Source organism: Passer domesticus, chromosome 2, assembly GCF_036417665.1.
Source record: "Passer domesticus isolate bPasDom1 chromosome 2, bPasDom1.hap1, whole genome shotgun sequence".
Classification (NCBI taxonomy): Eukaryota; Metazoa; Chordata; class Aves; order Passeriformes; family Passeridae; genus Passer; species Passer domesticus.
The window spans coordinates 102,135,748-102,159,649 of record NC_087475.1 but is presented as its reverse complement, the minus strand read 5'-3'; the positions used below and the strand labels follow the sequence as shown (position 1 = coordinate 102,159,649).

Sequence of the window (23,902 nt, the reverse complement as noted above, 5' to 3'; positions counted from 1 at the left end):
CTGTCCGCCTGGTCCGGCCGCGGCAGCCCCTCTGCGGCTTCCGCAAGGGTTAACTGGGAAGCATCCGCGCCGGTGGAAGGTTTAAGGGCTGTAGTAGGAAAAAACTCCCGGCTGCTGGGGGTGGGAGGGGGTGAGGTGTTCGCTGCCTCTTGCCCGAGGGAGAGCCCCGCGCCCGCCGCCCTCCGTGAGCGCAGCCGCTTAAACAGCGCGCGGGCAGTGAAATGGCTCCCAAAAACTGGGTTCGTGGGATTCGACGGAAAACACTACCGAGAGGCCGCTCCGGGGGGATTCCTTGGGCGAGAGAGGGAAAGGCTGACGGCGGGCCGAGCGGGGTATGAGATGACATAAAGGCAGTCAGTGAGGGGGCTTTCATCCCAGGAAATTTCACTGGGTCTCATTTTTGAAGCTGCTGGGCAGCGAGTGGTTTCTGCGCCAAGCTCTGAGCACCCGGAGGGCTCCTCACATCAGGGGACCCAACCAGAGCCACGATGGCTCGCAAATTTGCATCCTCAGCTCGCCTCGCAGGAAAAAGAAGAGCCCTATGAGGTGCTAAGAAATCACTTTGCTAGGTAGTTGGCTGGTGGATGGATGGATGGATGGATGGATGGATGGATGGATGGATGGATGGATGGATGGATGGATGGATGGATATACTGATGGATAAAGCAGCCTGTTGTGTCAATGCTACTTCCTTCTGTTCTCTTTCTTTCTTCCTCTTCCCCGGGAAATATATGGAGGCTCCCTTTGGACATCTCAGGGTGCGCTGATACCTGCTCACTGCTGCATTAGAAAAAGTGCCCAAAGTCCCCATGGGTGACACCCCCTCCCAGCTGTTGGCCAAGACAGGACAAAATTAATGCAAGCAACTGCAAGTCTTCAAAATTTACAAGAGAATGTAAAAAAATGTCTGGTTTGTTTCATTTTTGTTCCTTGCTTTCTTGATTTGCACCTGAAACTTGAATTTTGGGGGCTTTTTTCAACAACACTCAGGGTACTGGTTTATTTTTCTTTTTGTTAAAAAACTGAATTGTACTGGGTTATTCAAGTGGGAGAAGCTTCATGATCAGCTACTGGCTGCCAGCAACACTAACCAACCTCCTTTGTATTCTCTCAGTTAAAAGCTGGCTGACCGGGCACTTCGGCTCAGGCATGACCTACTTAATGGAGGATTCACAAGAGAATTGCTAGTTCTGGATGACATGAACATAAATAGCATTTGCAGGAACAATGGTGGTATGTTCATCACAACACACTTGAAGGTTTTTTTTGAAGCACACCAAGTACTTGGGTTTAAATCAGACAGCGTTTGGATTGCCTTTAGTTCAGATCCGTCTTTGCACACTGACTTTTCTGACATGCAGTCACAATTGGCCCTCTAAATCAGTAACTCGGTCCAAAATCCTCTTGATCTGCCAGGTGCCTTCAACTCTACTGTTTTCCCTCATCAAACTCTTCATTGTTTTTTGACTCCTCTGACTTTTCCTTTCACGGATATTTTGGTTTTGCTCACTAACTCTTTGGCAGTACTTCCTTCAGAAGACCCTCACAAACTTCCATCTTCCTTCTGAAGTGCTCTGTTGCTCTGCACTTGGTCCCAGTTCCCTTCCTAATATGATTCCTACCTGGTAATCCCAAGCCTTCCCACTGTCCCAAGCCATTTCAGAGAAGTATTTGTCTCCTAGGTTCTTTTAACCATACTCCCTCTAGCCCATCCTGCTTTCGCTGCTTCCACTGCTTTGGGATCTGCACACCAAAGCTAAAGTGACTCCAGGTCACTCCAGGAATGAGCTGTTCTTGACATTGTTTGGTCAGCCAAGTTTTGTGAATCAGTTATGGGTCCTTTTTGCTTTCAAATGCAAAGAAAAGCAGAAATACTCACGACTCTCTCAGCTGCATCGTGCTTTAAGAATTATAGATTTGAATCTTTACTGGATACTCAAGCACAATTCCATTACCTGGAGAGTTTTGAAGATATGGAAGATCATTAGATAAAGTATGCCACAATCCCTAATCCTGCAGTTGAGGGAAGAAGTGTCAGCCAAATAGTGACAGTAGCCCATGCTTGGTACAGGCATAGCACAGCTGGCAGCGCTGGGAGGTACAGGTGAGGTTTGGAGCTGCTGTAGCTCCTTTCACAGGGTTGTGCTCTGTGTGGGCCTTCTATAAACACAGACTCATTCAGAGCACACCTGCTGGTTTTGCAGATAGGCCGCCTTCTCCAGCAGTTTCCCCCTCCATCCAAGTTGCATAGACAAGCTCTACTTAAATATAAATTGAGTTTAAGTAGTCAAATTTTGATGAAAAAGGGTTTGTTCTGTGCTGAAAAAAAAAAAAAAACAACACTTTGGGGAATACACTTAACCTGCAAACACCATGTGCATATAGCCACAAAGATACGGAGTTCCTGAAGTTTCCTTTTGTGGTGCATTAGGGTGATAATGTGGTGCACTAGAGTCTGCCTGTTCAGAAAATTAAGTCAATGTTCTTTGTGTTCTCATCATCTCTAGGGAGGGGTTCAGCAGAAGAGAGGTCTCCTTTGGAGTATCTGGATATTCTATACTCAGTCCAAAGTTGTGGTTTATACAAGCCAAAAGTGAAAAATAATGTATTATCTTCCCTCTGCTCTCAGAGCATTTTCAACATGTTCTCAGAGAGAGATTGGAACAGCCACTGGGGATGTAGTTGTCCCTTGCAACGTGGCTCTCATCCAGGGAGCAGGCAGAGCACTGTGAGCTCAAAGCTGTGGTAACTTTAGTAAGTGTGACATTCACTAGGCAGAATGTGAGGTCCTGTTGCTATAATACGCATATAGTTTTTACCCGTACTACCAGAGGAAGAGATGGTGAGGCCATGTACTTCAGCAACCATGAGCCAGCACATTGGGAAACTCTATAGATCTGCAGTCTCTTCATTCATCTTCTTCTTGGTGGTGGGTGAGTACTAAACCACCTTCCTTAATTAGAAGAAATACAGGTTGTTCTTGGAAGCTTGGCTTGAGAAGTTCTCTTTATTTTCAAAGTATGACTTTCAACTGAGGACTTCCTCAGGGTGCAGGGAAATTGTATTTAGTGTTGTGCATTGTATTAAAACATACTTTTCTCTTTAGATACATTCCTGTTTATCTAATATAAATGTTCTGAAAGAGCGTATTTGCCTATCTTTTCCCAGATGTGTCTCATCATTCCTAGAAGCTTCATTTCTATTTTGTTTCTCTGATATATTAGCCACCGGTTACTGTCACAAGGTAGTTATTCATATCCATTTGTGAGAGCCAACCTCAGCCCAGGGCAAAAGTCATATAAATTAAAAGCAGCAATGTGCAGTCATTGAACACTTAATCAGAGATGTCTGGGACCTGGATACAGCTTGTAAAGCACCTTCATAGCACCAGCATGGTATGAGTGTGAAGCTGAGATCTAAAGCAAACAAAACCATCTGAAAGACAGTTATTTCATCAGGAGAGGGTTTGTTTTTTTTTTTTGTGGTTTGGAAATTGAGCCCTATTTGCCTAAACTGGAAGGGTAAAATTCTGCACTGACCTCCACACACTGTTTTGGTTCCCCCATGCTGTTGGCAGCTGGCAGAAGAAGCTTGCAGGGCTGCTCAGATTTACCACAGGCACCAAAGACTTAAGTGAGGCTCCAGGACAGGAAGAGAGTGCAGCTGTATTTTATTCTTTCCTTTTGTCACCCCAGCTCCTCTAGCCTGCCTTGCATATTTCTCACTTACAGGTCTGATATGGCCTTATATGGGGAAGTATCAACCTGCAGATTACATAAAGGGAAGGCTGAGGGCTTTAGTAGGTGCCTTATTAGTACTGCCAAATGTGGAGCACATTGCCACATTGCAGGGAGTCCCTGAGAGCTTTCTCCCCTCATGGCTGAAAACTGGATGTGAACTAAGGATTTCATATGGCAATGACCTGTTAGATCATCTAATCGTTTGTCCAGGTCTAGACAAGATCATCCATGCTGTATTTCTCTGTACCCTGTCTAGCTCAAGTGCTTTCACCACAAAGCCTTGCATTCCTCTCCATGGGCTTGAGCCCCCAGCCGGCATGACAAGGGAACTACGCATCACTCTGCTAATGAAGCAATTGACTTTAAAAGACCTTTGAAGCAGAGTCAGCAAAGCATTTGGCATGGTATACTCCCAGATGCCAAAACGATAAGGGCATTGTGTAATTGAATATCTCTGAACTAATATGTTCCAGTTTTGCAACCTTGAAAAAGAAAAAGAAAGAAAAGAAAGGGAGAAAAATAGAGGCAGTGCTGTGACCTTCTCAGTGAAACCCCCCAAAGAGAGCTGGGACAAAACAAGACAGCCTACTTCTCTCCTGTTTTAATTTTCCTAATTAAGTTACATTATTTGTATTGAATAAAGGATGTGGAAATAAAACAGATGACAAGGCCAGTTATTTCATGACAGGAGATGTGTATAAAACAATGAACAGAGGCAACACCAAAGCACGTTGTTTCTACTCAGTTACATTCTCTATGCCACTGTCTGTGTAAAAAGTATATCTTTTGCATCACTAAAAGAAGTAAAAATTACAGTTGTGTTACAGAGGTGCATATGGAAAGGCTGGAATACTTGTAGCAAAGGAGACATTTTGTGGCCATTCTTTGAAAACAAGGTAGCAGTAGCATACACTAGCTAAAGCAGCAGTTATCCAGTGGAGAAAATTATTAATAAACTGAGATTTTAAAAGAGCACTCGTTATGAAACTGCTCAAATTCACTCTAAATAACCAAATAAATCACTTCAGAATATTTTATGCACAAAAACTGTAATATGTCAAGCTTTGTCGGTTATTTCAATTATACTTTATATTTCCTCAAAGTATCTTGTCAAGATTCTTCAGCTTTTATGGCTGCTGCCTCAATACACATATCTAACTGGACAGGGAAGATTTGGACCTCAGATTTCTCCAAGAACTTCCAGTGGGCTCATTGGTAAGATTAGATATGAACAGAAGGATACCTTTAATAAGAACTACTAATTTGGAGTGGCCAGATTCAAAACTATATTTGGCTACCTAATTCTCAGGCATCCAATTCCTATGGGTTGGTGCTCCAGTTCTAAGGCAAAAATTTTCAGTTTAGGAAAAAGCACAGAGGCCAAACAGCTCGTAAGGTGTTTCACATGCTCTGTTGTTGCCGAGTTTCACAGCCAGTTTATAGTTCCTGTATTTTTCCATCCATGGGTTCTCTCTTGCTTCATATATAAACTGTAAGCTCTATACCCCAGCCTTTTGTAAGGTGCCCAGAACAACGGGGCTGTGCTGGCTGACAGAAATCTACTCCCATACAAGTCGTAAATAATAATAAATATGAATGCCACTGTGATTTTTGTGTACAAGCTTGCCTGGAGGAGCTGTTTAATTAACTCTCAAACTGATCATAAAGGGGTTTGGTTTTCCATTGCCTCGAGACATTCCCCCCCCCAGCAGAGAGTGTCTGTTGTCTTTGTGATGCTTTACCAGACCCACACAAGAGCGTTTCACACTCTGTGGATGGCAATGAAAGACTCAAGACAATGGAAAATCAGGACCTTCACTCTGGAAGTGTCTGCAGTCCTTGAGAGGACACCAACTTACTTAAAGGGAGACTATTTCACTTGAAAATAAAACAACAGAGGAGCTTTTTCCAAAAATTGGTCTGAACTCTTTCTTGGGAAAAGCTTATTTTTATTTTTGCTTTTCCCTCTTTTTGAGACAGCAACTATTCCTCTTATTTTCTGTGCCTAGGCTTGTTTCCAGAAATGAGATCCACTCTCACTACTCTTGGCTCTAGGATATGATACTATGATTAGTACCTGAGTATGAGAAGGCAGGTTGAAATGTCTGCTACAGGCATGTTCATGTTTTTGTAACAAAAGTTAGCTGGAGATGGTCCCTTCACAGAGAATAGCTGTCACCCTCAGCTTCAGTATGGGCATAAGGCTGATGTCCTGTCCTCCAGACAGCTGATGGGATCTGCTAGGGGTTCAGTCTCTGGTAATGGAGATTCTTCCCATGATTTCAAGATTTCCTGTCCTGTAACTGAAAGTGCATGCCAAAAATTTTAAGAATCACATTAGGTTTTGGAATGCAGGCAGTTGCATTAGATGCACACTTATTCACTGGCCTTGCCAAAACAGAACTGCCAGTGTATAACTGTACATGCATTTTTTGCTTTGCCTCAAAAGCAGTTCAGACCCTGAGACTTTCTGGAGTGGGAAGAAAGAGGTTAGTGTTGCAGATGGAAATGGGACTGATTGTACTCTAAATTCCACCCAAAGCCATTAGACAATGGCATTAATCTTCCTTTCTCTAGTATGACAGTAGAAAGGAGCTGATATTGAGGAAAAGACCTGTCTGTACACAAGAAGGAAGCAGGAATGGAAGCAGGAACTAGGAAGAAAATCCCTATCATCGTAACAGCAACTGCCCTCACATGCTAATTCCAGGAGCCATTCTTTGTGTTGGTTAGAGGTCAGGAGCAGCAGGGACAGTGATCATCCTATCACCCTCAGCTGTCCTCTTCTCTTTCTTCCCTGATACAGATATAGGAGTTACTGGTGGAGGTGCAAGTAAGGAGAATGCAGCAGCTGTGATTCATGTAACAGCACAGCCTTTGTTGTTGACACCCGAGCCTTGGAACCTTTTGGTGACTCAAACACCAGCCAAGGAGAAAGCCAAAGAGGGTGAAACTGTCGTGTTGAACTGTCATCTTAACAGTCCACAGCATCCCTCCCTGACTGACCTGATGGTGAAGTGGTACAAAGAAGATGAAAAGGGGCAGATGGACCTGCTAAAAAAGAATGTGACCATCCTGCCAAATAGCTCCAGGATCTTCATGAGTGGAGACTTGTCCCAAGGGGATGTTTCCCTGATTATCCTCAATGTGACAACCAGTGACCATGGTATTTATTTCTGTGAGGTTACACTTCCGGACGGGAAGATGGTGACAGGAGATGGCACAAAGCTCAGGATCAGGAGGGCTCTGGGTAATACTTGGAGTTAGTTACTTTTTTCCTCCTTGTTTTTCCTCCAAAGCTGGTCTGCACACTAGTAGAAAGAGAGAAGTTGGCCTGTTTGGCCTCTGCAGTAAGGACCTGGTGTCATGGAGTGTAATTGCTCTATAGCTTTTCTCACTATTTTTGTAAGGCCAGCTAAAATTCATTTGCTTGTCTCTATAAACAGTCACAGGCATTATTATAAGGAGGAGCATTTACACCACAAAAAGAAGGAATAATGTTATCCATAAAAAAAAAGAATGCAAGAATGCATTTTGCAAAGAATGAAACAGTCAGACAAGTTCCCCTTGTACTAACAGCTCTGGCAGAACACCCATGAGTGACAGGTGACAAGGTACCATCTCAAGGAACATCTCTAGACCTCTTTTTTTGGACGTTATTTCTCTCCAACCCACTAACTTGCATAGTCATTCCTTAACTCTGAATGACATAAGTAATCCCACGATAATCATGAGGATCATATAAAATATGATTGTTATGTAATTTCTGATTAACTTCATTCAAATTAAAGTAGCACTAGAAGTGCCATGCTATGTTGTCTTAGCCTCACAGATAGACACTAGGCATATTAAGTAGAGGTAACTTGCTATGTCTGTAGCAGCTGGAAATGTCAAACTTTCCTTTTACGTAGGCTAAACAGATTTCAGTCCCAAAAAGTCAACACATTAGAAGGGTTATTATCTTATTATCTAATTAACAAAAAGTACCTCTTCCTGTGTCAAGAGTAAATTATGCAAGTGCCATTTTCCTCTTTATCATCACCAAAGCTTCTATCTCAGCAAGATTCACAAAGCCTTTGACCTTTTGAGCCTGATTCACTAATTTTTGTAACACTACTCAGTTTAAACTGTAACACTAAAGCAAGCAAACTGTGCCCATCTGAAAGGGCTTTGGTCGTGTGTCTTGTTGACTTGATCTCATAGTCTCAGTAGCACAGGTTACTCTTGAAATGTCTGCACTCTGGCCAGCATAATTGCCTTTCTGTGTTCCTGAGATGATGAAATGTATAATTTCAGCACTATGCAATCTCTGTCATGCAACAGTCCCAAGAGCAACCAGTCAAAGAAAGGACTCCAGTGGAGCTGTCTCTGCTCTCTGGTGCTGTCTCCCTTGGAAGTAGATAGGCAGACCAATGGTTTTCCTGAAGTTGTCAGAATAATTTTTGTCCTTTCAGAAATAAAGTATACAAGCCTGAGTCCCATTAATTCAAGCAGCATCTTCTTTTGCCATCCCATAGTGTCTAGCTGTTGAGGTGATAGGGCTGCCCTGTCTCTAAAGCAACAGACAGCATAGCAGCTTAGGAGTTCTTACACAGGAATGAAAAAAATCAGCAGCTCTGTAGTGCAAGTCACTCTTCTGTGTAGAAGGGATTTCATGTCAGACAAGACATCAGCATGATCATAGTAAGCAGCTTCCTCTGCAGCCAGTGCAGAAAAGATGCTGGCTGCATTGCATATACTTGTCTGGAAAACATTTTACATCTCTCTCTACCTTCCTTTCTCCCCCAGGCTTGTTTGGTATAGAAGAATCCATTGGAACAATCATTGGGGTTGTGGCAGCTGGTATTGGAGGCATAGTGGTTCTGATCGTTGTTTTAACCCCACAGCTGAGGAAGTGCATCCTCTGCATGAGACAGGAATCTCACCAAAGGTACCTACGTTTTAACTGAAAGACAAATTAGACATTTACTTACCTCTGGTCAGACATAGGATCTGATTGAGAAAATAAGCAGTGTGAAGGAAACTAAGAGATCTGGTTCTATGTTCCATCACTTTTTTTCCAATATTTTTTTGTTTATGTTGGGTAGAGCTTTACCAATGGGCCTAATGAGTTACCTATACAGAGAATTATAGGATCTTCTTTAATTGCCACTTTGGACTAAGAGTTTTTCAATTACATGCTGCCACTTCTTTTAACAAAGACCAAGGATTCATTCAGTTCTTTTATGTTTATACTGAACATTTATACTACAGGTTCTTCCTCCTGCCAACTTTGTGCTTCCATTTGTATTCTTGCAATGCTTGTGTACATAAAGCTGATGATAGCTTAGGTGTGTGAGGTGTGGTTTCTAAAGCCCTACTTCTATGAGATCAGCTAATAGTGTTGGGAAAACCAGACATTTTCACCACAAATGAGCCAAAGAAATGCCCCAATAAAAGGCTGATGTATCCAAAAGCTCACCTACTTTTTTCTGTTCTGTCAATTGATCTAATTTGAGGAGACTGACACTGCATTTTGAAACAAGTTTAGTTCCCATTTTGAGCAACCCAAGATGTGGTATGTGTTTCAGAGCGAGCTCAGCTGACTTTTTGCCTTCGCTGGGGAGACGTGTGATTTGCACTTCTCCTGGCACTCAAAAATCTTTCTCAGCGCGATGAAAAAATCCCCTCCCCGAAGGGCTGAAGAAGGGCCGCTCCTGCAGTTCACTGGAGCGCTGCCGCCGCCTGATGGACAGTGTGGCGGGGACAGGGACACGCCGGGAGCTCTGCCGCTCTCTCCGGGGATGATCTTCCAGCCCTCGCTGGGAAGCGCACTCCCTTCCATAGGCTGATGCTGCCCACACAGCATCATCCCTCTGCAAACGCTCTACATTAAGAGTTCACAACTTCTTCTTTTGCCAGAAAGCCTCGGAGGAGTTTATTGTGTTGTCCTGACTCTGTGTTGTTCACTCATTCTCTCTCCTTTCCTTCTTGCCCAGCATAGCTTGATGTGCAGCATCACAGGAGTCGCCAGGATATGCGAAGCCTGCAGGTGGAACAACTTCTGATGTGCCATAAGCCAAAAGCCAGAGTTCTAGACAGAATAAAAGCCTTTGTCTCTACATGTTGACTTTGGCATTTTTGTTTTCATTAGAAAGCTTCTTTTTCCTGCAGCTTTGACAGCCACAGTGGCATATTTACCATTCTCTTGCAGCAAGAAGCAAAGCAGCTTTTTGTGAAGAAATTCATACTATCACCTGCAAAAACTCCACTTAGTTTGGACTCTGATGAGGCACCCTGGGTCTCTCTGTGCCATTAGTTCCTATTTTATAGGTGCAATTCAAAGTTTGCCAGCTGAGTTTCAGCAGAGACAGGAGCCCAGCCCTACCCAGGTGCTCCAGGTGCCCATGTAGTGCTAGCATCTACCCAAGGAAATCAAAAGCATTGCTTCTGGGGAGCAGGAGTGGCTACCATCTTCTGTGCCTCTGGCCAAAGAGGCTTTTGTCCTGTTGGCTTGTCCAGCCTAAATGCTTGCAACAAAGATGCAAAGAGGGCCCACTGGTACATAGCTACTCCTGGCTGAAAGAATAGGATTTTGGTTTCTCTTGCCAGAAGGAAATGTAGTCTTTGAATATAAGCCTCTGATACCCTTAACAAAAAAAAAAGAAGGAGAGATGAAAGATTTGCTTGACATGACTGGTGTTCTCCACAGCCACTGTTTCCTGATGTGACAATGATTGATTCCAAGGCAGTCAGTGACTGGGAGACATGCCTATGTAGGAGACCAGCTTTTATATGTATTAGAGAGCAGTGTATGAACTCTGAAGCCTGTGGAGCAGTGAGAATATTCTTTTGGAAAGTGTGGGTATGCCTGCTAGTAAGTGAAATAAATGGGCAGGAGATCTTTCTCCTTTTAAATGCCTTTATTAAGAATCAGCTCAGGTGGGGAGAAATCGACGGGTCGCGCCCACGCCGCCGCTGCTCCCAGGAGTGGCACGGAGAAGGAGGATGATGCAGCTTTGTCCGCTGGTCTGCAGGCAGAGCTCGGGATTCTGATCTCACGGGAGAGTCGTAGATTCCTGGCTTGTTTGTCTAACACCCCGGGCGTCTCTTCAATCAACATCTTTTCAGGCTAGGGTGAGAAGCAAAAAGGATCCAAGCAGGTATGGGACTACGTTCCCATCCTTAGACGTTACTTGGTCACTTAGTTCTATGCTGGCTCGTAATTCTTAGGGGTTTTCCTGGAAAACTGCAAAATTTGGGGCGCAATGCATTTCTCATCTGCATACTGGCTCTGATGTCACTCCTATTCTCCTCGTACCTGGAGGGTCTGTCCCTTGTCCCTCCCTGGCAAGCATCAGGGTGACAATGGTTAATCACCAACCATTAACAGGTAAATGAAGAAGAACTCTTAACAATGAAACTAACTTACAGCAACTGGTCTGACTTGTTTTTAACTCTGCAACCTAAAAAAAATAGATAACTTTTTATTCATAACAGTAACCAGAAGTCAGAAATCCTTGCTGACCTTGCAACTGCAATAGCCCAGTGTAACTCTGCTTACCCCTGAAGAGAGCTCAGAAGTATCTCCAGTGCTGTGATCGAGGAGCATGAGGGATAAGAAAACTGGGCTCTAAGCAACCAGGTCTGGGTAAAGATGTCCCTGCTCATTGCACAGAGACTGGAACTAAATGATCTTTAAAGGCTCCTTCCAACCCAAACTACCCTATGAGTCTATGATTAAAAAATAAAAGCACTATTTGGTGACAGGGTGACAGGAGATGTGTTCCCACTGCACCACAGACCAAACCCTCTGTTTCTGCAAAAGAGATCTTGATCAGGATCAGAGCAGGATCTTCCCTTTGCTTCATCATATGTGTTAGCTGTCACAGAATCACAGGCTTGAAGGTTGGAAGGGGCACAGTGGATCATCTGGTCCAACCTCACTGCTAAAGCAGGGTCATCCCACAGCACATAGCACAGGATTGTGTCCAGACAAGTCTGGAATATCACCAGTGAGGGAAAATCCACAACCTCTCTGAGCAACCTGTTCCAGTGCTTGATCACTTGCACAGTAAAGAAGTTGCTCCTCCTGTTCAGATAAAACTTCTTGTGCATCAGTTTCTACTCAGTGCCTTCTTGTTCCATTGCTTGGCACCACCAAGCAGAGCCTGACACCCTCCCTTCAGTTATTCATCGACACAGATGAGGTCCCTCTCAGTCATCTCTTCTCAAGGCAGAACAGACCCAGCTCCCTCAGCCTTTCCTCATAAGAGAGATACTTCAGGGATATGCAAAGCCTGCAGGTACCCTTAATACCCTTAGATATTAGATAAGAGATACCCTTATCTCTTAGATTAGAGATGCCCTTAATCACTTTTGTCACCTGTGGTTTCTCCAGCAGGTGTCAGGGTAGTTAAAGTCCCCCCGGGAACCAGGGCCTGTGACTGTGAGGCTGCTTCAAGCCGTCTGTAGAAGACCTCATGCACTTTCTCCTGCTCAGGTGGCCTGTAGTGAACATCCACACAGTGTTACCTTTACTGTAACCTATTACTGTTACTGTTACCTATTAGTCTGCCCTTTTTTCCTAACACGTGAGATCATGACTTGCTTGTTTTCCACCCAAAGGCAGAGCTCAATACATTCCAAGTGCTCTCTCACAGGGAGGGAAATTCCACCACCGCACCTTTCCCGTCTGTCTCTCCTACCCATAAATCCTGGACTGACAGAAATTCTCTCACACCATTGCTAGATCTGGAAAATGAGGAAACATTTTATTCCACCACCTTCAAGTTCAAATTGTTTGAAGAAAGGTCCTAAAAAGACTATTCTGGCCCCCCATATCTGACATGGCAGGTGGGATGAGTCTGTCCACATAAAAAGTCTGGCCAGAGGATGAAGTGAGGATTATATGGGGCTGCACCCCAGCACTTGGCTGCTTCTTGGTCACACAGGCACACCATTTTTTCACATCGGTCTGTCAGGTTATCTGCAAAATAACAGGGATCAGACATTATACCTTCACATCGCATTAAGACCTGCCATACTGTAGCCTGGGGTAGGAAATTTGGCTTCAAAACACATTTCTACTGTTCCTCCTCACCAGGGATATCAGGGGAGTGTTGCCTGCTGAGGGCTTATGGAGAATAGTTGATAGACATCAGGTCCTGCCTGGACATCAGTTAAGGAATCAATTAAATTTGTTTAACTTATGCTTGTTGGCTAAGTCAGAGCAACTGCATCCTGCTGCACTCCTATGTCCACTCCCATGGACTGAATGATACATCTCATATCTTCAACTTGGATTGTTCCTTCACAGCAAAGAGAAACAGGACTTTATCGCTGTAAAATGACTAGCAGAAAATATTGTCAGCTATGGAAATATGACGGGAGGGAGAGCAGTTGTACATTAAAGAGACACATTCCTTTGCCAGGACTTTGTATTTACTAGATTGTTCTGGAACTTGGAAAAGAGAAACTGCAGATGTACTGTGTCCCATCCCCTATCTGCTGGCAGATCTTCAGCTGCTGGTGAGGCTGAGAATTGCACCAGTAAAATATGGTTTTCTGGTAAGGTAGAAATAGTATTTTAATGTTCTAGTTATTATGGGGATAAGTTTTACTCTCACAGTTTCTTTTCAAACTTTCAAAGTCTTCTACAATGGATTTTACAACCAGGAGCTTTCTGGAGACTTAGAAACACAAATGACAAAATCTAAGACTCAAGTCATCTGGTGTATGTCAAAACAAACTGTTCAAGACACTGACGGGCTGTGACTATGTAATTCAAACCTTCTTGACTGGGTACCAGCTGTAGAGCTGAGCACAGCCCGCACTTGCTGTCTGCCTAAAGCACTCAAGAGCATTTCATTCTGTGTGGTTCCAAATCCCTGCTGGAACCCCAAGACTTCAGGCTGGAGCCCCACAGCAGTGCAGGCTGACATCCTATTTAACCTTTCTTGCAGCCATCCAATAGCAGTGCTTAAGGGTAGTAAAAAAGTGGACAGTCCTGCTGGAGGGAGAGCCAGAACTGCAATGGAAAGAGCACCCCTGAAGACCCACAGCTGTAGGAAGAGGCGCGCTTAATGCCACCGAGCAGAAAGTCTCCAGAGAATCATCTGCATCCCTGCCAAACTAAGATGGCTTGTGGGCTCCATGGCCCCCAGTCCTGCTCTTCAGCCTGTGTGGATCTCAGGTTACCTGGAATGGGTTGTGCTGGGGCTCCAGCTTTCCTCCAGGCTCCTGGCGAGGAACAGGCAGGGAGTTGGACAAGAATGGACATTGCCTAAAGCAGTTTTGAAACCAGTTTGGCAAACATAAACCTGCCTCTGGGGCCCCCAAAGCTCTTTGGTCAGCCTGCTGCCTGCAGAGGAGGGAGGGAAGAAGGGAGGGAGGGAGGGAAGAAGGGAGGGAGGGAGGGAAGAAGGGAGGGAGGGAGGGAGGGAGGGAAACCCAAGCAACAGGAGCCAGCCTTTCCTTACCGCACCGCACGGTGTTCTGCTCACACTCCCACTGGTAGCGCTGCACCTTGGGGTTGCAGCCTTCCTTCTCTGCTGTGTCATAGCAGCAGTCATGCCTGTGGCAGCACCTGGGGGACATAAAAAGAGAGAGTATGGGTGCCCTCCTGCACCCTGCCTGTTGGCACAGACTCCAGGACTGCTTTGCTCACACACAGCTCATGACCGCAATGTTCACCCCAGCCTGTCAGTAAATCATCTCTTGATGATGCAAGGATCTTGTCATCTCTGGGAAAGCTCGCTTGTCTCAGGAGCTCATTAATGCCATATCTGCTCCCATGACCACTGTGCTTCTTCCTCTGAGCTTTTGCCCTCATGAAAGCATGTGTGGTCAAGACATGGCAATCTGGCCGAAAAGGAGCAAAAGTGTTCCTATAAATTGTGTTATTGTGGCTCACCAGCTTAGGCTTAGACCCATCCCAAAACTTGGAATTAGGATGTTTCTTGCCTTCCTCAGTATCACCAAGAAGCTTAGTCTCTTCAGTTCACCTGCCATGTGCTCCTTGGCCCATAAAGGTTCTGAGGGCAGGCTACAAATTAATCAGTCTCAATGGTGAAATTCATATGAGTTAATTTAAGAACCTTAAAAACCATCTACATCTAAGGCATTCACCTATCTTCCCTCTATGCACATCTGCACCACAGTGCAGCAGCATGTGGCTATAGTGATGAGATCGTGTCTCCACGGCAGGGGAAACAGACAAGACAAGTCTCTTCGTTGGTTAGCACAGGAGTCCATTTTATTTCCTCCCTGCCATCCCGTGCCGGGGGAGGGGGGGCAGGAGCAGAGGGCTGGGAGCCCGAGCAGAGCCCCAGAGAGCTGAGAGAGCAAGCAGACCAGGGGCTGAGGTTTTCTCAGGTGTCCCATGGGAGGAGTCTTAATATCAGATTACAGCCTCCTTAGAACAGGAAAGCTCCACACCACAGTTCACATTTTCATTCTGCAGAGATCTAACACAGGGTGAAAAGCATCAGATTTGAAAAGTGCAGTTGTGTTTCACTGACCATAGAGGAAATAAGGATGAATAGCTCAGCTGATGACATCTGTCCTATGGACCAGTCAATGAGATCATTCTCACTGTCAATTACTTCTGAATTTATGGAAAACTTGACCTTATTCTTGTAGTTTAGGGATTCAAATTCCACCAAGAAAAGATTCAGCACTTAGAGATGTTCTCTGCTAAATAACAAAGGTTGTTTCAGCAAGGATGCAAGGTCAGAGGCTGGAGCCAGAGAGCAGTGATCTGTATTTCCAGAAGACATCCCTACAAGATCACTGTAAATCTACAGAGAAACCACTCCACTAACTGGGAAAAAATGAGACAGGCTGATTTTACATAAAAACCCTGAAGCTGCAGCAAAGCCTAAATCCATCCTCAGGGGAATGATAGGTAGCAGAGCAGGCCCATCACTAGTGTCTTATATATGGGACACTGAGTGTGAAAAACGCCAATCATTTGTTTTTGAAATTTTAAACGTTTAATAGTAATAAAATTGTTATAAAATAGTAATAGAATTAGAGTAATAAAATTTGAACAATCGAGATTAGGACAATATGGGACAATAAAAACAAAGTACGGACGTCTGGGTACTTTTTTCTGGGCAACACAAGCCCGAAAAAGGACACCCGTTAACAGAGTATTAACCCTTAAAAACAATCGCCTGTTGCATATTCATACACCTCATACATGACGCATAAATTCCATTCAAACACAGCATTCTGTCTGGTCACTGTCAACTTCTTCCTCTTAATCCTCATGCCATCTTCCTGTCTTCCTGTCTGAGCGAGGTGGGAAGAAGTTCGTTTTCTGCTGATAAGGGAGCAATAAATTCCCTTTCTCTGAAAGATTTAGGTGTCCTGTGGCTTCTATCTGGTGCGAGTCCTTTCTTAAACAAATATGTTACATAGCATAGTTTCTATTTTAACACTATGTTATAATCTAAAACTATATTTAATACACTACTTAAGAAAATTAAAATAGCATAACTTTCTAACATAATACAATATTCATTTTAATACTTGTGAAAAGCCAATCATAAAATACACATTTTTCACACTGAGCACCAGAGGCTGTGATGGAGGGGAGTGCCAGCTATAGAAACCAAAGATTTGTGAGGTCTAGGGAGTGAGTCAGTAGCCAAACTGGTAAAGTTGGTGTCAGTGATGGGGGAGTATGGGGAAGAAAAACAATGTGTAGATACACGAGCAAAGGGAGGTGTTAGGACCCTCTGTGCCAAGGGAAAGAAATTGCTCTATGAAGAGCCAGAGGGAACAAAGAGAGAGGTAGGAGAAATGAGGACAGATAGTGTAGGGGGCAAAAGATGTTCTCTGAATCAGGCAAGGACAAGCAAATGAGCACTGAATTTGCACAAGCAAATGATGTTCTAGCTAGGTGTGAGAACTCGCTGCTCATTATCGTGCTTGGCAAAACCAGGGGAAGCTACATAAACTCTGCAGAACCACAGGATTTGGGGCACAATTCTGCTTCCCCTTACAGCAGTTCCTCCTGATGATCCCCACAGCTGCAGCAAGGTGGCAGATAGCTTATTCCAACACAAAGCAAGAATTTTACAGACATCTGAAAGAACTGTCAAGGAATGAAGACTAAGGAATGCTGTTGTTGTCCTTTGCCACCTTCAGATGGTCCCCTCGTGTCTGGAAATGCCCTTTGCTGCACCTGGGACAGAGTGGTGCTAAGCTTTTAATGACCTATAACGTGCGTTTGCACCAACACAAACAGAGGCAGCCAACGCCGTGGCAGAGCACTGGTCATCAGCGATGGCAAACAAACACTGCTGTCATCTGGGTAGTCAACAACCTGCTCATCACGGCTGAGCTACGAGACAGCCCTAAAGGCTACAGACAGCTCCGGCTGGTCCGCAGGGATCAGCTGGCCAGACCCCCTGCTGTTGGGCAAATGCCAATAAGGTAAGAATTTGTCACATCAACGGCATCCTCATTGCTGTGTGGCTTTTCCTTTTGCTTTAACCTAGCGAGAGAGGAGAAATCTTACTCTTCCCAACGAGTTGGCCAGGATTTAACAGTTGGATGCAATGATCTTAGATATCTTTTCTAGCCTTAACGATCCTGTGACAGATGAGTCATAGATGCACCCTGCCTTTCATGGTGTTTTTCAGGGAAGTGCTGAGCACCCTTAGCTTCTACTTTACAACATAGGCGCTGCAGCAATCCAGGGGAACAGAAAGGAGAAACAAATCGAATGCCTCTATGTGGAAGAAATGTCATTATGCCTTGAAGTGATGGAACAGTGAGAGTGGAACAAAAGGGAAAAGGTAATTACTTACAACACCACATCAAAGTCAGTATGTGGAATAAGCCTTATAAAAGGATTACCCACTCAATGGCTTTTTTTTCTTTTTCGCATAAAAGAGGGGTGCTTAGAAGCACTCTAGCCCTGTCTAGACAGATTGACTGAATTACACACGAGAAAATTACTCCTTTTGTAAGGGTCTCTGTAACAAACCTGGAAGGTCAAGGAGGTGAATAATTTTCAAACAGTATTTGTCACTCACAGCCAGCAGTTTTGCCACTTTCTTTTTTAGAATGGCAAATATGGAAAATAATAAGGCCACTTTGACAGGTGTGGGGTATTCAACCACACTGATCATCGCAGTAGTTCTTAGTAACAGATATCAGTATTTCTCTAGCAAACAGAAGATTGAATTTTTTAGGCCTAAATCTAGTGTGGCACTGCTGATTTTTCCTAGCTAAGAACCTAAATAAAACTTTTAAGTTTTTCTACAGCAGCCAAGCATTGCAGCTAAGGAATAATAATGAACGTACTTAGTTTGTAAAAGGGAAGCTTGATCCTCTATCTGATATTTTGAGGCATTTTCACTTGCAAAGTCTCATTTTCTGCCTTTAGGATAAAATCCTAAAATACTCCGTGCAATTTAAACAACAGCAGAAGCACTGGCTGCTGATCACGTGGCCATATTTTTACTCTCTCTTTTTCAGGAGTGATGACTACTTGCATCTCCCAGGATTGCAAAAATTTGGATGTCACTCAGCCTCTATGGAAAACAGCTGCTCAGCCCTTCAATAAAAGCAGTGCTCCAAATTAGTGAAGTCATGTTTTACTTTCAAGGCTTTATTATGAAATTTGTTAAAGGATAACAAAAATAATTAAACACCTTACATATGCTGCTGTAGATAAGCACTGTGATAAGCAGATCAAGAGATATTATTGTAGTTACTCATCATTTGTGAGGCCCATATTGACTGTTTCACAGATGACATATTTCACAGACAAATAAAGGGATATGATGAGAGGGCTTTGGGAGTGAAACATCTCACTGCATTAATGAAGACAGCTCCATTAGTCTTAAGGGACAGACAACTTCTCATTCATGCCCACAGAAATTTTTAACTTTGACATCTTTTCTTCCTTCACTCCCCCCACTCGTCCCTTTTTTCTGTCACTCTAATTCAGCAAAATCTGGTTTTGTAGCAACCTGCAATGTCTCCAGCAGCAAGGTATTCTGGAAAGCTGTTTCCTTCCCAGTGAGCTGCAGACTACCTTCACCCCTGCTAAAAGCAGAGCTTGCTAACTAGTAGCACCTGGTCTGTTGACTGTAGATAGCCTTGTGTGCTTTGATATTTCAAACCCTGGCAAGATTGCAAATATCAGGCTCAGAGCAACAAGAGTCCACTATCCTCAGTTTTACTCTCATTTACTCTCTTTATGCTCATTGCACAGTACAGGAAAGAAGCCTTTGCATGCATTACCTCCAACACTTGTTGGGAATGACAAGGCAAACATCTTCCCCACTAACAAAGAAAAGGGGAAATAACACCATGCTCTCCCTTATTGTCCTGCCTTGATTCAGTGGGAACTAACAGTCAATGAAGGCAACAGGTTTGATTACTCCTTGCAACTATACGGATTTCTTCAAGAAGATAAACAGTAATATTTGCATAACTTCCATTTTAAGGACCTAGGTGAAATAACCCTCCCTATACTTTGGATTACGCTCCTTTTGTTAGGCAGGGTGTGCTATCTATGAAAAAACAAACAGCTATTTTAAAAAATTACATCCTGGTTTCTCTTTTGCCCTCTACCCCACATATTACAAAGTTCTAAGAGCTTTGTTGTCATCCAGAAGGAGGTTAAGCCCTCCTTCAAATCCCAACTGATACATAGGTAATCACTCCCAAATCCCCAGTATGTTGATATATACTAAGTTCCCTGCCCACAAGGCAGCAAATGAATCAGTGGAGTCACAGTAGCACAAACAGAGACAAGCAGGGAGATCTGCACTTCTTCTGGACACATGGCTGAGGTTTCTCTTACCAGTCTGTTTTATCTTTAGGCCAACCTCGTCCTCCCAGTCCACAGTAGCACCCATAGCCGATATATGCCAAGGGAGACCGTCCTGTGCCACACGTTATGGCTCCAGCCAGTTCAATGATTCCTCGAGTGTGCAGTGAATGGGACTTTCCCAGAGCACCTTTCCAAACTGCAAAGACAGGACATGGTTACACACAAGGATTAAACATGGCTGCTACTGGTTTTCCTACAGTCCTTAAAGGGAGATGGTTTTGATTTTGACTGGTTGGCTGGCTGCAGCCCTGACCATCTAACTAGTCATGACATTCAGCTGGCCAAAAGTACTCTGCAGGGAGCTTTCCCTGTATCTGGGATAATCAAAAGGTGCTTGCAGAAATGCCCAAGCATGCTATTTCTTCCACAGGAGCTCAATTCAAGCAGGACTTTCTAGTTCTGGTGTGCTAGTGTGTGATTGCAGCTGTGTTGCACCCAGGAGCAGTGTGTGTGGTCTTGCTCATCATAGAGTCCAAGCTATTAAGCTCTGCAGGGTCTGTGCCAGCACCATGGAGGGCCACCCAGGCTTCAATGTACTCCAGAGCTCCCAAACCTGGGACACTTTTCCAGCTGTGCTATGGTCCTGACTGGGACATGAAGCAGCAGAAAGAAATGAAGTTTCTATGTTGCTCAAGATTTCTTACGATATCCAAGTCTCCTTATTATTCAGGATCTTTTAACCCATTTTCCAGGTGGCAAAACATATTGATAGTCCTATTAATCTGCATAGAGAGACAGCTACATGCCCTTGAGCCTGTAGAGTACGTGCTTTATCAAGGACAAAGTGCCTCCATTAGCCAAGATATGTGTATAGCTCCTTTCTCTTGAGACTATGAAGTCCTGGCAACACTTGCATCTGCTTCTGTTATTATGCTCCACCTAAGTCGTAACAGGTGGACAGCACTAATTTGGGGAAAAAAGAAGAAAGAAGCTTTGTGTCAGCTGGAGTGTGTGGATGGCCACTGAAACCAGTCTGGAGATTTTTGACTTACAAGTCTTTCAGTCCCATGATTTTGCATGTTAATTTGGAACTTTTTAGAAGCCACAGGCTCATTCTTGCAGTAACTGTTGTGGAAACCAAGAGTACCCTGCCCATAATACTCAAATCACTGTGATGCTCAGTAGCAAACGTTGCTGCTTATCATGAGGTAGTGACAAGTAGGAGCAATTTGTGCCTGGATTTACTGTGAAGGACCAAATGCACTTTGCACTGCTCTATCAGTAGGATAAAAATCCTGAGCCCGAAAGCCTGACCCATCTGCTCATCCCACCCATGCACAGGCGCTCCAAAATCAAACGGGGGCTTTCCAGCATGCTTGGATGGAGAGGGGGGTGACTCCTGGGAGCTGGGAACTGGCCACTTGACGTTGTTTTGCCACCTGCTTCTGGCTATTGCAGCAGGCTTGACCTCTTCAAAGTGTTGTGCAAACACGGGCTAATTAATCCCCTAAACCACCCAAGGACTCAATACTATTATTAAAACAGTTGCTTTCCTTTTAAAACCTAGCCTCTAATCCCCCTGCTTGGGCCTCTTCCCGCATCTCCTGGGCTACCTTGCCCTACGAGCCCAATCCAAATGCCAGCGAAGACAAGGAAGGTCTCTCCCCATGAAGGACAAGGCAGGGCTTTGCTCCCTCTCCCTGCCTGACCTCCCAGCAGCAGGAGTGGGTGCCACCATTTTCACCCCAGGGATCCACACCTCAGGCCGTCACAGCACAGCCTCAGTCTGCTTCCTGGGGCATTCCTCGGGGATTAAATGCACATTCCTGAAAAAGTAAGCGGCTGGTCACCTAAACACTACTTGAGTGTTCAGGTTTCATGCTAAAAACACATTGGATGGGTTTTATTGAGAACTAAAGAGACCACTTATTTTCCTTGTCTAAACAGCAAGGCTCCAGAGTTAGAAGGGGGCTTAGCTCTCAGGGGAAATCACAAGTAGTGAGCTGCTTTGGATTTGGGGGTATAAATCAAGCTTTTTCAACCTGTTGCAGTTTGCAGACCCTGAAAATATTCCAGCGGAGACAAAAACATCTTTGTAGGAATCCCAGCCTTCTGACAAACGGCTTGAATTTTTTTTAGCTGTCTTTCACTGGCCTCTTAAGCCAGGACTGCTGGGCTTGGCGTGTTGGCCACTGGCTGAAAATGGTTGAGGCTGCTGTGAAGTAACTGTACCTCACCCAGAAGAAGAAAGCCCATTCTTCTTTTGGGGATATCTCTGGAGATCAAGGAACTGTAATTACAGTGCAGAGTTGCTATGAAAGTGGAGAGAATGCCCCAAAGGAAACTCAGTACAAAAGACTCAATTAGTGTGCTTAGGGCTGTGTTTTCTGCAAGAGGCATCCAGGCAGCCTCTGATGTTCCTGTTCTTTGAAAGTCTGGGTTTTGAGCCAGCAGTGCGCTGCTGCAGCTGAGAGGTCAGCCCCAGCAAGTACATTTTTAATATTCAGGTGCACATATAATAACTTGACCAAGAACTGAAATTGCTTTCTCTGTGTTAGGCAGCCAAGCCCACACAGCCAGGAAAGCCTTGAAAAAGTCTGAGTCTCCACAGCAGCCTGCTCCTAGCCAAATGTCCCGTTAGCAGCATGTCCAATAATTAGTTAAACTACTAATGGACCACCTTAGAGAAAAACATACCTGCAGAGAGGTGAGCAGAGGTGAATCTGATAACTTAGCACTATTTCCTGCTTAAACTGGCAGGCTTTGCTGTTAACGAAGGCAGGGGGCTGGTTTTTTTTCTTTAAAGTCTACTGCAGGTATAACCTCAGAAATGCCAGTTTAGTGTTTTGTTGCCTTTGTCTGTAGGGGCTTTATGTTAGCAGCCATTTATGGCTTTTATAAACTGAATTTTAAAAAATTATTTTAAATTCAGATGCGTTGAAAACTGCTCACTCCGGTATAAAAAGAAGGTATTTCTATGAAACACAGACACTAAAAACTCTGTAGCAGAAATCTATTAAAGAAAAAGGCCTGTGTTTATACAGTTTATGCAAACCATAGCTGGGGATGGGAAGTGAGGCAGGCAGGCAGCTCACTTACACAGTCCCCCACTGTAAAGTTGAGGATTGTCTAGTGACACTTTTTTTCCCTCACTTGGCCACATCATACAGAGGTCCTGGCACGAAGCACGCAGAACTGATGGCACGGGGAGAGGCTGTCCCCTGGCAGGGGGAGGCATGGCAGGGCAGAGGGACTGAGGGGTGGTACTCACCTGCCTGAAGCAGCACCAGAACCAGCAGCAGGCGGGGGCCCATGGGCAGATCGCTCCCACACTCGGGTACTTCGGGGATCAGCTGCCGGCCGTGCCTCGCCGGGCTGCCAAGTAAGCCGAGGTGTGGTTGTGCTAAACAACCCTGCCGGGCTGCTGCCCCAGGCTTTATATACACATGGCTCCGCGCCCGTCTGAAGTGGAACACCCTCTCCTGCGATGCCCCCGAGCCCCAGCGCGGTCCGGTCCGGCCCCGCAGGCTCCTCGCTGCGGGAGGAGAGGGCGAGGGCTGGCTCTGTTTGCCCAGCATCGCCTTTGGGAGGGAGGGGCTGCTGCAAGGGCATTAGGCTGGTAGGCTCTGGGACAGCCCAAGACCCAGGCACTAAGCCGGGCTCCTTCTTTAAGCTGTTTGCTTACAGACCCTGGTTAACCTCTGAGAAGCTGCGGCAAAGTGAAGCCTTCAGCCGGGCTTTCTGTGGCTTGGGCTCGCTGCTGTGGCATTCCCCTTGGCAAGGACTTTCTCCTTTTATAGATCACTTCCCAGGGTATTTTTTTTAATAAATTATTTTATTTTAAGACTGATTATTTTCATGTTTAAAAAAGAAAAGACAAAACTATAAAAATCCAACAGAAAGAATACTGTTAAATGTGAGTACCTAATTATAAACTGACCAAAAGAGCTAATTCGGCCCCAGTCTGAGGGATAAATACCCTCTTGGCCTGTTGCTGCACCTAACTAACACCAATAGATTTCTTGACACATACTGAGACCAGCAGTTGGGTCCAGCCCGCTGGTCACAGCAGGCAGCCAAATCCAGAGGTGGCCTCCCTGTCACACAGCCTCTGCCTGTATGAGGTCACAGGTAACATGGGCAGGAGGAATGGCCACAGTTATTTTGTCCTGGGGCTTGAAACAGCTTTATAACTCCTGCCTTCCTTGGTACAGCAACCACTTGACTTGTTGGGGTCTGAGCATCTGCCCCTTCCCTGGTGTGGGCATGGTGGGCATGGAGTGGAAGAGGAGGGGCTGCTTGCCCCTTCTTGGGCACAGCCCAGGACTATCATAGCAGCACCCCTTGCCTGAGTTCCCCATGCTAAAGCTGTGCTTCCCTT

General features: G+C 44.8%; 2 protein-coding genes and 1 long non-coding RNA gene across 4 annotated transcripts; 2 read left to right on the top strand and 1 right to left on the bottom strand.

Moving 5' to 3' along the window:
- The first annotated feature begins 6 nt into the window (after window positions 1–6).
- Window positions 7–9,831, top strand: LOC135294622 (uncharacterized). Of its 2 annotated transcripts, XM_064410171.1 has the most exons (4): window positions 7–1,233; window positions 6,547–6,990; window positions 8,529–8,670; window positions 9,719–9,831. In XM_064410171.1, the coding sequence occupies exons 1-4, from the start codon at window positions 1,200–1,202 to the stop codon at window positions 9,726–9,728; spliced, it is 630 nt and encodes a 209-aa protein (XP_064266241.1). In that variant the 5' UTR covers window positions 7–1,199; the 3' UTR covers window positions 9,729–9,831. The 2 variants fall into 2 exon arrangements, 1 of the variants encoding a protein (XP_064266241.1); XR_010356697.1 differs by lacking the exons at window positions 6,547–6,990; window positions 8,529–8,670; window positions 9,719–9,831 and adding an exon at window positions 2,832–4,662 and having other exon boundaries at window positions 130–1,233.
- A 2,641-nt stretch (window positions 9,832–12,472) lies between these two features.
- LOC135294615 (phospholipase A2-like) lies at window positions 12,473–22,876 on the bottom strand. Its single transcript, XM_064410150.1, has 4 exons — window positions 22,793–22,876; window positions 19,552–19,717; window positions 14,201–14,307; window positions 12,473–12,708 (listed from the first exon to the last, which is right to left on the bottom strand). The coding sequence occupies exons 1-4, from the start codon at window positions 22,833–22,835 to the stop codon at window positions 12,545–12,547; spliced, it is 480 nt and encodes a 159-aa protein (XP_064266220.1). The 5' UTR covers window positions 22,836–22,876; the 3' UTR covers window positions 12,473–12,544.
- LOC135294616 (uncharacterized) lies at window positions 16,510–19,440 on the top strand. The gene is made up of 3 exons (XR_010356695.1): window positions 16,510–17,165; window positions 17,375–17,530; window positions 18,216–19,440. It is a non-coding gene; the product is annotated as an uncharacterized LOC135294616 (long non-coding RNA).
- Window positions 22,877–23,902: the final 1,026 nt, after the last annotated feature.

Coding starts and splice junctions, on each gene's coding strand:
- LOC135294622 (XM_064410171.1), top strand. CDS start 1,200: ATGAACATAAATAGCATTTGCAGGAACAATGGTG. Junction 1,234..6,546: donor CATTTGCAGGAACAATGGTG/GTATGTTCATCA, acceptor TCCCTGATACAG/ATATAGGAGTTACTGGTGGA. Junction 6,991..8,528: donor CAGGATCAGGAGGGCTCTGG/GTAATACTTGGA, acceptor TTTCTCCCCCAG/GCTTGTTTGGTATAGAAGAA.
- LOC135294615 (XM_064410150.1), bottom strand. CDS start 22,835: ATGGGCCCCCGCCTGCTGCTGGTTCTGGTGCTGCTTCAGGCAG. Junction 14,308..19,551: donor CCTAAAGATAAAACAGACTG/GTAAGAGAAACC, acceptor TATGTCCCCCAG/GTGCTGCCACAGGCATGACT. Junction 12,709..14,200: donor GCAGAACACCGTGCGGTGCG/GTAAGGAAAGGC, acceptor GTTATTTTGCAG/ATAACCTGACAGACCGATGT.